Genomic DNA, 11613 nt, shown 5'->3' on the forward strand with positions numbered 1-11613 from the left:
TGTCTTTGTGTGTCTAAGGACCTGTCAGTTTGTGTTTGTGACTGTTTTTGTCGTGTTTGTCTCGTTTCTTACCCACTGTGTGTCTGTCTCTGTTCATCTGAGTAACCTACAAATATTTCTTTGCACCTCTTTTACTGTTTGCCTTTATGTTTGTATGTCAATTTGCACTCGTGTGTAGCTATTGTTTACCTCTCTTTATCTTATGGACTGTTGGTTTGTGTGTAAATTTTAATGTGCGTTTACTTTTCAATGCCTGTCGTCAACCTTCTCTCTCCTGTCTCGCCGTCCTGTACCCTCACCTCCTCTCGCCTCCCCTCGTCTACATTCCCCATCCCTCCCCTCCCTACTCCTCGCCTACCCACGTCTCCTTTCCCTCCTCGCCTCGATGTGGTCAAGAGCAATTTGTCTCCAAGTGGTGGCGGCAACTCAGAGCTCGCTGAAGATTAGACGCTGACAGGAGGTTTTTTCAACTTGTGTTATGCCAAGTCATATAACTCAGCGGCCTCTTATTCCCTATCCTCCCCGTGCCTGCCTTAGCGGGGATCGCTTGTGCAGGATCTTGTACTGCAGGGATGTATAGATTATTGTGTGTTGCGTTGCTGTGTTCCAGGACTGATATGTTCATATAGGTTTGTATATATGTTCATGGGTTTTCTTTCAAATAATTACCCTTGTCTTCAAGAGTTATTTTTCAGATTTCGTTGATTTACTGTTCTCGGGGATGTTTTATTTTTCCATTTCTAATGAGTACTTTTTTTACAATTTTTTTTCCTTCACTGGTTCCTAAGTTTGTGTTACTTTGCTATGGTTCGGCGTTTGTTTATCTTGTGATGGTATTTTTGTTATGAGTTGACTTGAAATGATCATATTATCATTTGCGTATAGTCTCCTCTAGATCACGAATACTAACAGTGTCGCGTGTGTGTCGGTTGTTGTCTGCCCTTACAGTGATGGGATAGAGACAAACACTGAATAAACTAAAGTCCGTATATTAACAGGACACGAACGTGTACGTACGTGCGCGATATTTACATGCGCGCGGGCGTGAACTGGCCTGAGACCGAGAGGCGCCTTGCCGGCTGCGCCCTGGGAGGCACTGAGGGACAAACTGCTGACGCTATAGCAGTAACGTTGCCCACTACAGGATTTAAGGTGCCTGTATCCCGAACTAGTGCTACCCACAGTGGGCATGATAGTAATATAGTCGAGTGCTAGCTATGGATAACGTATTTACTTGAAGCAGAGTTATAAATAAGAGGGTAAATAAGAAAAGTATTTTTTTGTACATTACCAGCGTTGTTAGTCATGGTAATAGTAATGTTTGCTGCCGTTCTTTTTTCCTTATTGCTCTTGTTGTTATTATTATTGTTATTGATATTATGATTATAATTAGTATTCTTATTCATCGTCATCATCGCCGCCATCGCCATCATCACATCACGATTAAACAACCTTCACTTACCGACACTCCGGTCCTCTCCTCCCTCGGCGTCAAGTGATCGCTCGCCGCGCCTCACACGCCTAATAAAAGTGTCCGGCAGATCCGCCTCAATCTCGACCCCATGAGACTTCTCCTCCTTCTCGTCTTCAAGTTGACGGCATGGAGGAGAGCGTGAAGGAGGATCTATGACATTCGGGAGGGAGGTGGGTGTGAGGGGCAAGGTACGAGTGGCTGTGGTCACGGGGGAAGGGAAGGGCGAGGCAGGGGTGAGGGGGTAAGGGAGCTATTTATACGCAGCGATCGAGAACTGAGGGAAGGAATACAGTGGCTAGATCTTGTGATTTTTACCATTTTATGTTTAAAGTATGACTGACGCATGACACATAACTCTTCTGTGCACCGAGATTCTCTTTTGTCAGCTTTTTATCTGCAATAAAATCGCTTGAAAGGATATCGTGTTGCATACAAGTGATGTTTTCAAGCGTCAGTCAGCGTTTACACCAACTTATAAATAATATTTGGATTAGATATGTTTGGAGTGATCGTTGCGTCTGGATTTTATAACCATTAGGTCTCTACGTAGTCTTGGCTACCCTAAGTAGTTTTTGCTGCCCTAAGCGTGTTCACTGCAACGGGTCAAGGAGCCACACCCGCACGTGTTGACTTGACCGGAGGGATGAGAGACACCCGCACAAGGCACACATTAGCAGTAACAGACATGGCCAAGCCGGAATCTACTCTTCCTGCATACCACACAGCGCTTACGCTAACGCCGAATTATCCTTTAGGCACGGCCAAACCCAAGCCTGACCTCCTGGACACTTACCGTAGGATCTGCCGCGAGAGGCGTCCTCCTCAGCCTCCTCGGGGCGCGGCACCTGCGTCACCGCCTCCCCAGGCTGCTGATCCGGTCCAGCCGCAGCTTTTTGCTCGCTGCTCTCTCCTGTTGGTGGCATTAAAATGATTTCTGTTAAAAAGTAATGGTATTAAAATTATTTAAGAAAAAATGTGCGTGCGTGCTTTGCTTTATTGTGAGGAAAATATCGCAACTGTACCACATATTGACACTGAATTACTAATTATCATCTTAGTTGACGTTTTTTTTTTTTGTGTGTGTGTGTGGGTGCGCTCGCGGGGGAAGGCGGGGGGGAGAGAGAGAGAGAGAGAGAGAGAACGCAACTTGCAGTCATGGTGAGTAAAAAACATTGCAAGACATTATTCACCCCGAGGGTGTGTGGGCATCATTAGGGCCACGTTGGCCTGCCGCCCTGCCCGGTGTCAGGCACTCACCGTTCACCAGGATGATGGTGTAGCTGTAGGCGTCGTACTCCGTCCCATTGTCGCCGCTGTTGCTGTAGCGGTACCGGTTGCTGTTGCTGCCATTCTCATAGACGGTCTCCACGTGCACGCCCTCGTCTCGGCTGGTGAGCGAGCGGCCCTTGTAGCGGCGGGGGTGGTGATGGTGGTGGCGGTGTCTCTCGCTCGACCTCCTGGCACCGTCGCGATAGTGCCTCCTGCTGTGCCGCCTGCTGTGTCGCTGGGGGCCGCGATGGTGCCTGAGTCTCGTCGTTGTCTGCGTGGCCGCAGTGGATACCTTGTTCGCGTCCCTCGTCGCCGGGAAGTGATCAAGGAAAACAGGCGACACGAGGCCTCCCGCCAGCTCCGTCTCCTTCCCCGGGTGGGCGCCGCGGGGCTCCTTGAAGGCGTGAGTGCTAGTAGTCGCGTCTCGTTGGGTTCCCGCCTTACTTGGACCGTTTGGCGCGCCAGCCAGCCGGTGAAGGGCAACAGACGCGTTTTGCCTCCCCTGGGCGGGATGGACCAGGCGAAACATCTTCCCCTCGTGAATAATATCCCGCCCACCGTCTTCAGGGAGGTCTGGACTCCTGTATTGGCAGCCGTCAGTCCCTCCTTCGCCTCCATGTTCCTCCTGATGCTCCGGCTGTCGCTGCTCTGCTCCTCCCACATCGCTGTCGTTCTAAAGATAAAGACATTGATTTAAAGTAGATGTAAGCTGAGGCTTCAAGTAATGTCACAAAGGAAGTAGCAGTACTTACGTCCTAAGTGAAACAATAAAGAATTTTCCTTTACAGTAAAATGTTCCACTAAAAACAAACGCTGAAGAAAAGCATAACACACTTTCTTCATTATATACAAAAACAAAAAGCCCTGCGGAAGGAAAAGAAAGGACTGCCACGCTCTGGAGACACTGTGCTAAAGAAGATATGATTCAATTACCATTACACGCAGAATCATAAATAAGAAGATAAAAATAGAATTAAGATAAAAAAATAGAAAAGGAAATGAAACAAAAAAGTAAGTAAATAAGTTAAAAATTTAAACTTCGAAAAGAACAGAACAAACAACAGCTTGAAGGCGTAACAATATAAAATCAACGGGAACCAAAACCTTCAAGACATTAAAAAAGCTAAACTCCCTTCCTCCACGACCTTGCTTTTCGAGACAATAGAGAATCCATTAGGGCGAGACTCACCCCGCCGCTCCTCGACCAGCCGGGGCAGCAGGCAGTCAGGGTATGGGTCCTCTCCTCCTGCTGGTCCCGGTACACCGTGCGGTACAGCGTCCTGAGGGGGGGAAGGGACGCTGCGTCATCACTACAGCATCACCAGTTACCGATCGAGTCACCACCGCCACCACCGACAGTCATTACCTTTCACTACTGGATAAATCATCACCTCAACACTCACCACCCATCTCTGTCATCATCATCACCACCACCATCATTACCATTCACTGCAAAGTACGGTCATCACCACCCATTGCTACCCACTGTTATCCTTCTCGCTATCATCATCATCATCATCATCGCTTATACTTGCCACTGTTACCTTCATTATCTGTTCCTACTCATAACTGTCATCACCATCGCTAATCACCACTCTTCACCATCATCCATACTACTGTCACCATCATCCATCACTCACTACTTACCGCTGCTGTCACCATCGTCACCACCCATCACTACCATGCATTTACCAGCACCATTCACCACTCATCAGCACTGTCATCACCATCCCCCATGCCCTCCTCATCACAATCTGACTCACCATTCACCACCTGCTCCGACCCACCTATCTCGATGGACTAAATTACAGGTGAAGCGAATGGGCCTCACCACCTCCACCTGTTAATATTCTCTCTCTCTCTCTCTCTCTCTCTCTCTCTCTCTCTCTCTCTCTCTCTCTCTCTCTCTCTCTCTCTCTCTCTCTCTCTCTCTCTCTCTCTCTCTCTCTCTCTCTCTCTCTCTCTCTCTCTCTCTCTCTCTCTCTCTCTCTCTCTCTCTCTCTCTCTCTCTCTCTCTCTCTCTCTCTCTCTCTCTCTCTCTCTCTCTCTCTCTCTCTCTCTCTCTCTCTCTCTCTCTCTCTCTCTCTCTCTCTCTCTCTCTCTCTCTCTCTCTCTCTCTCTCTCTCTCTCTCTCTCTCTCTCTCTCTCTCTCTCTCTCTCTCTCTCTCTCTCTCTCTCTCTCTCTCTCTCTCTCTCTCTCTCTCTCTCTCTCTCTCTCTCTCTCTCTCTCTCTCTCTCTCTCTCTCTCTCTCTCTCTCTCTCTCTCTCTCTCTCTCTCTCTCTCTCTCTCTCTCTCTCTCTCTCTCTCTCTCTCTCTCTCTCTCTCTCTCTCTCTCTCTCTCTCTCTCTCTCTCTCTCTCTCGCAGGAATAACTCAGGTTTGGGAGCAAGACTGGGTTAGTTTGTCCTCGGGAAGCGGCAAGGAGAGGAAAGACAGGACAAAGTATAAGGCCCGGCACGTTAGGGAAGGAGGCAGTTGAGAGGCTGTAATGAGACAGAGCGTAGTCACCTGTTATGCAGTAATCGACTGTCCCTTGCATGCCTGTTAGGGTATATTTAATTAACGCACCGGGAGGAGATATTCACACGACTGATATATCGTTAGGAGCTTCAAATTACCAGTCATTAAGGGTCGATTTGCCTCACGATATCGACGACGTAAATGGATCTCCTCGCCAGGTGGGCTGCGGGAGATAAAATGCGTAGTGTGTGAAAGTTCGGAGTCATTATCGCCATTAATGGAATCTGCCCACGCCTCGCTCCTCCCAGTTATCCTCCCTCCCTTCTTATTCTCTCTTCAGTCTCCATTATAATTCCAGTGTGTCATTCCTCCTCCTCCTCCTCCTCCTCCTCCTCCTCCTCGGCGTCTCATTGTCGTCGCGTGTTGGCCATGATTAGCAGTGTTTGCAGAGCATTATATAGCTGTCAGCGTCTTTACTCTTCCGTTGGTTAATTTCCCCGTTCATCTCAGTTTGCCTTTTCTGCAACTTTATCATCTTGAATCAGACTGTTTAATGTATTTTTCTATTTATTTTTTTCGTTCCTCTGTTCTCTTTCAATTACATCACTGAATTCCAGAATGTATTGGTGCTTGTGCAGACTACCTTGTCCATTTGTCCTAACGCCCACAGCCTGACGTTCTCGTGTGCGGAACACTCGAGGAACACAAGCAGCCTGAGTCATACTTGCTCGGAGCCGTTTCCTTAAGTTCTCGTAAATTACCGGTAATTTCCACTAGGACTAACAAGCCTCTCGCCGTAAGTATGGGTTTAGGCCGACATTATCATACGCCTCCCATACACGGCGCGGGGAGTAAGCCTTTTTAGGTTACCGGGCGTATTGCAATTCATCATCCCGCCAGGCCTTGTATAGTGAGTAATTACGGAGGCAGACGTGGGTGGCCCACGGGGTAGGCGGAGAAAACACGTGGAAGTGTTGTGTTGAGGGAATTTGTGTCTGTCTGTTAGTCGCCGCCCCCCGTCTCTTCAACGGACCGGCATGCTAAAAATATATATCAGGCGATGTTGAAAACTCGCGGAACAGCAGCGTGTCTCCATAAACGACTGGCCTGGGTGCAATAATCGAGGGCCCGAGGCGATACAACTTGTTGTGGGGAAAGAAAAACTACACAAAGGAGTCGAAGCCAGCCAGGTATGTAGTTTCGCGTGCACAATGACAAGGACACGGCGAGCCTCGGAAAGATGAGGTGTAAGCCACCCATATGAGGCGTTAAAGAATTCTTGAGCAAGACAATACTGTTTGTCTGAGGAAAGAAAACAAGCATGTACATGGGACCCGATGCTAAGTACTGTATCCACTATATTAAAGGCACAATGAGCCCCACACAAAATATTTAGTGTAAGCGGCCCACACGAGGCGCAGCCCAAAGACATCCTTTTGACACACCTCCCACCAAGCTAAGGTTCAACCATGCAGCTGGTAAATAGCTTCTCTTGTATATTGCTTCTGCTCTTTATCAGCTTCCTCCTTCCTCTTTTTTTTCCGTGCATTTTAGGCTTTCTCCTCGGTATGCCATCTGATAACTTTTCTCAAACTTCTCTTGGCATTATTTTATTTCCCATTCGAAAACTACGATTTCTTTATGTTTCCTTTATGCGGAACAAAATGACCTGACTAAAAGAGATAAGATTAAAACTTTATTGAGTCTCATCTTCAAGTCTTGAGATGGGAAATAGGAACTTTAAAAAGTAATCTAAACACGAAATATATATAAAAAAAAACATCTTGTGCGCCTCCTCCTCCCTGCCTTCCTCCCTTCACATCATCCCGTGCCTGCCCCTTCCACTGCCTGCCGCCTCTGCGATATCTGGCGTCTGAGGAGGGAAGAGGAAGGAGGGGAGGAAAGGGAGGGTGCAGCAGGGATGGTGTATTCGTATTCAGTATTCGTATTCGTATGCATTCGAATACCGTATTTGGGTGTATTTGTATTCGAATAATTATTGATAGAAAAAGTATTTTCATTCGTATTCGAATACAAGAGAAAAATATTTGTATTTTGCGAATAATCTGATGAATACTTCAAAATTTCTTACCATAAATAACAGCTTTTGTTCCTTACAACCCCAGCCTCCTGGGCAGACGTGTGATTGTCGTGTATAGTACAGGTTCATGAGCTCTTTTATTTGTTGCATAACTTGGATAGTGCCATACCCAGTACGAAGGTATTTTTCAGTGAAAAGTATTGATGAATGTATTTATGAATACTTGAAAAGAAAATTTCGCATTTGTATTCGAATCAAAATCATTTCAGTGTATTCGAATTCGTATTTGTATTTGTTGGAACATGAAATATTCGTATTGGAATACACAACTCTTGTATTTAATCCATCCTTGGGATGAAGTAGTAATGAGACAAGACGAGAGTCCCCTCCAATGTCGGGCACACCTCAATGACATCATTCTGGAAGGCAGGGCCTCGTGTGTGCATATATATGTGCGCGTGTAATTCACCATGGTCTGATCACACAATAGAGTTTGGAGCTCTGTGGTGATCAATAATACCTCTGTGTGTGTGCGCGAGTGTGCATGTGTGTGTGTGTGTGTGTGTGTGTGTGTGTGTGTGTGTGTGTGTGTGTGTGTGTGTTCACACCTTGCCTCACACATGCAAAAAAGGCCATTTTGAAAGTGATATTAAAAATCAAGAATATCGCAATAAAGACTTCAGATCAGGTAGGAAGGCGTAACTCATAATGACTTCAAAGTTATCCAACATGCGCTCTCTCTCTCTCTCTCTCTCTCTCTCTCTCTCTCTCTCTCTCTCTCTCTCTCTCTCTCTCTCTCTCTCTCTCTCTCTCTCTCTCTCTCTCTCTCTCTCTCTCTCTCTCTCTCTCTCTCTCTCTCTCTCTCTCTCTCTCTCTCTCTCTCTCTCTCTCTCTCTCTCTCTCTCTCTCTCTCTCTCTCTCTCTCTCTCTCTCTCTCTCTCTCTCTCTCTCTCTCTCTCTCACACACACATAAAGTCCCGCATCATAAATTACTTTACAAATTAAAGCAAATAGGTATTGACGGTCAAGTAAACCAATGGATCGCGAATTGGTTGAGCAACAGACAACAAAGAGTAGTGATTGACGGATTTAACTCAGAGTGGGCGCCTGTCACTAGTGGCGTCCCTCAGGGCTCGGTCCTTGGCCCAGTGCTCTTCATTATCTACATCAACGACGTGGATGTTGGACTCAATAACCGCATTAGTAAATTTGCAGACGACACAAAGATTGGTAACTCGGTTCTCACTGACGAAGACAGGCAAAGCCTCCAAGAGGATTTGCACAAAATTTCAGCTTGGTCGGATAGATGGGAGATGCCCTTTAACGTAGACAAGTGCCAGGTCCTTCAAGTTGGAACGAGGAATAAGAAGTTCGAATACGAAATGCGCGGCGTTAAACTCAAAAGCGTTCAATGCGTCAAAGACTTGGGGTCAAAATCGCGTCAAACCTTAAATTCTCACAGCAATGCATCGATGCAGCAAATAAAGCGAACAGAATGTTGGGCTTCATTAAAAGAAACTTTGTATTCAAGAATAAAGATGTAATACTCGCTCTACAACAGTTTAGTCAGACCCCACTTGGAATGTGCGGTACAGTTTTGGTCCCCCACCATGCAAAGGATATTGCTAAATTAGAAGGTGTTCAGCGTCGAGCAACGAAATGATCCCTTCCTTGCGCAACAAATCCTACGAAGAAAGGCTTTCTACCCTTAACATGTTCTCTCTTGAGAAACGTCGCCTCCGAGGAAAATTGATCGAATGTTTTAAAATACTTAATGGTTTCACGAATGTAGACAGATCAACATTGTTTATGATCGATGACAGTCTGCGCACGAGGAACAATGGCGTAAAACTCAGATGTAGACAAGTAAATTCAGATTGCACCAAATTTTTCTTCACCAACGTTGTGGTGCGAGAATGGAATAAGCTTCCACCATCAGTGGTCCAGTGTAACACGATTGACTCCTTCAAAATAAGCTCGACCGTCACTTCCTTCAACTTAATATCAACTAGAGTAGAAATGCAACGTTTTGGAGTCTTCTGATTAATGTAAAATCACTTAGGTTTAAGGACAGACCACCAAGTCTGGACCATGGGGTCTGTGTGGTCTGATTTTCTATGTAAATCTATGTAAATCTCTCTCTCTCTCTCTCCTGTTATGTCTTTGTCCCCAGATAAATTTTCAAAGTTGGAGACGGAAGTGAGTATTTTTAGATGCTGGCCTCAGGAAAGTCTGTATTTGATCGTTAATTGCAAAACGATTAACGTTACTCCAGCTTATTAAATTAATTTGTGGTGCTGAGGTTCTAAACCCTCTCTGATACTTCTCCCTTACTGCCACGGCCTCACTTTCCAGTATCAATCAAGCTGCCAAACTAATCTGCACCAATTATAGCGGTCCTGTGTGTGTGTGTGTGTGTGTGTGTGTGTGTGTGTGTGTGTGTGTGTGTGTGATGATTTGCAGGCAGCTTTGCGTGTACCTTTACACAGGTCACAGGCATAAAAGGAATTTCATACAAGACCAACGGGATGTCCATCTGAATAGAAACAATCGTTGGCGAAATGGCAAGGATTATCGACTTAAGTCTAACATTGTAAAACGTCGGTACGTTTCCTATAAATCTTTTATAATTCTCTTACAGTTGTTATTCTAATACTATTATATACCATTGTTACAATGTTTTTGTTATAATTTTGTGTCTTGACAGTGCAAATATATTGCATTGTTGTCATGTTCTTGAGAGACTGAACTTTGTTACGAGGAAGCAGAAGGTCGTGTCACATAGGTTTATTAACTCTTGATTAAGATTGTGTGGCTTCGTCCTTCGACAATTAGGAGTACAAGCATCGCGTACCATTATTACTACTCGGAAGCTTAGGCCTGTTGTGTGTTGTCGGATACGTTTGCTGAAGAAAACTGATTGGAACACACACACACACACACACACACACACACACACACACACACACACACATATACCAGAACATCAGGATCGTTGAATTTTATGTCCTGATCTGGCGTATATGTGACGGAATTCAGATTTTTTATTTCGTACATTTGGTAATTTAATTTTAGGATCGCAGTGTGTGGAAATTGTGTGTGTGTGTGTGTGTGTGTGTGTGTGTGTGTGTGTGTGTGTGTGTGTGTGTGTGTGTGTGTGTGTGTGTGTGTGTGTTTGTTTGTTTGTTTGTTTGTGTGTGTGTGTGGGGGGTTGATGCTTGTTTTTTTTCAAATGCTTCCTGCTGATTGAAAAATATTGCACAAAATGGAAGTTTGTCAACTCTCTCTCTCTCTCTCTCTCTCTCTCTCTCTCTCTCTCTCTCTCTCTCTCTCTCTCTCTCTCTCTCTCTCTCTCTCTCTCTCTCTCTCTCTCTCTCTCTCTCTCTCTCTCTCCACACACACACACACACACACACACACACCGTCTCACACTTGATGCAGGCTGGTTTGTCGGTGTAGCACCCCGGCCTGTACACCGGAGGCGGTGAACACGCACAGACGGCACCCACTGACACCTGCTGCTCCGCCCTCTCGTACCTGCACACGTTGGGTCTGTGAGGGGAGGAGGAGGAGGAAGGGCGTGAGTTAAGGATAAAGGTAAGTAGCGGTTGTGCTTGTAGATCTATTTCCTCCTTCCTACAAACTATATCATTTTTAACCCGGTAGCAGCGATGGGCCAAATTTGCGGCTTTACCGTGTACCAGCGATGGGCCAAATTTCTGCCGATATAAACCTCCCAAAATAGATGATGCATAAACTGATCACACATGCGTTGACATATATCATGAAATGATTTGCGTGAGTGATGATTCTTTCTCATTATTTTACTTAGAGGGGCCTTTAACCTAACCTAACCTAACCTAAGCTAAGTAACATGACCCCCGTAGCTACCGGGTTAATAGAGGAGAATTCTGGGATTTGTTTGTATTTTGGCACTGTGTTTTAGTTGAAGCTGTTTGGTGTAGACTCTTTTGTATATATATTTTTTATGATTGCTTTTAACGTAACTAATAAAGTAGTAATAGTAGTAGTAGTGGTGGTGGTGATAGTGGTGATGGTGGTAGTGGTTTGTAAGCTATGTACGGAAATATTTCAAGTATAAATCTTTGCCTATGTTTGTATTGTATACATTCCACACTGAAAGAGAAAGAAAAATGTGTTTATTCTCTTCCGGTGCGATAGACACGAGCATAAAGGGAGCGTTCGGGGAGTTTCGTTGTAGTCCTCGGCACACCTTTGACCTTTACCTGTTCATGGGGGGCGTTTTTATTTATTTATTCAGTTACCTTCATTCTTTCATCAGCGGCCTCGCTCCAACATAACCTTCAGTTTTTCATCAATCTCTCTTCATATTCATTTCCGCTTAAAC

The 11613-nt window shown here is 45.5% G+C and overlaps 1 protein-coding gene across 1 annotated transcript; it reads right to left on the reverse strand.

Annotated features, from left to right (window-relative positions):
• Positions 1-1722: 1722 nt before the first annotated feature.
• On the reverse strand, positions 1723-4280 carry LOC126996682 (uncharacterized). Its single transcript, XM_050857422.1, has 3 exons — positions 3933-4280; positions 2732-3416; positions 1723-2384 (listed from the first exon to the last, which is right to left on the reverse strand). The coding sequence occupies exons 2-3, from the start codon at positions 3270-3272 to the stop codon at positions 2203-2205; spliced, it is 723 nt and encodes a 240-aa protein (XP_050713379.1). The 5' UTR covers positions 3273-3416; positions 3933-4280; the 3' UTR covers positions 1723-2202.
• Positions 4281-11613: the final 7333 nt, after the last annotated feature.

Source organism: Eriocheir sinensis, chromosome 10 (assembly GCF_024679095.1).
Source record: "Eriocheir sinensis breed Jianghai 21 chromosome 10, ASM2467909v1, whole genome shotgun sequence".
NCBI lineage: Eukaryota > Metazoa > Arthropoda > Malacostraca > Decapoda > Varunidae > Eriocheir > Eriocheir sinensis.

Bases quoted from the DNA above. Each gene is read 5' to 3' on its own strand.
- LOC126996682 (XM_050857422.1), bottom strand. From the start codon at position 3,272: ATGTTTCGCCTGGTCCATCCCGCCCAGGGGAGGCAAAACGCGTCTGTT. The intron at 2,385-2,731 runs GTGAGTGCCTGA...TGCCACCAACAG, and splicing joins CACCATCATCCTGGTGAACG to GAGAGAGCAGCGAGCAAAAA.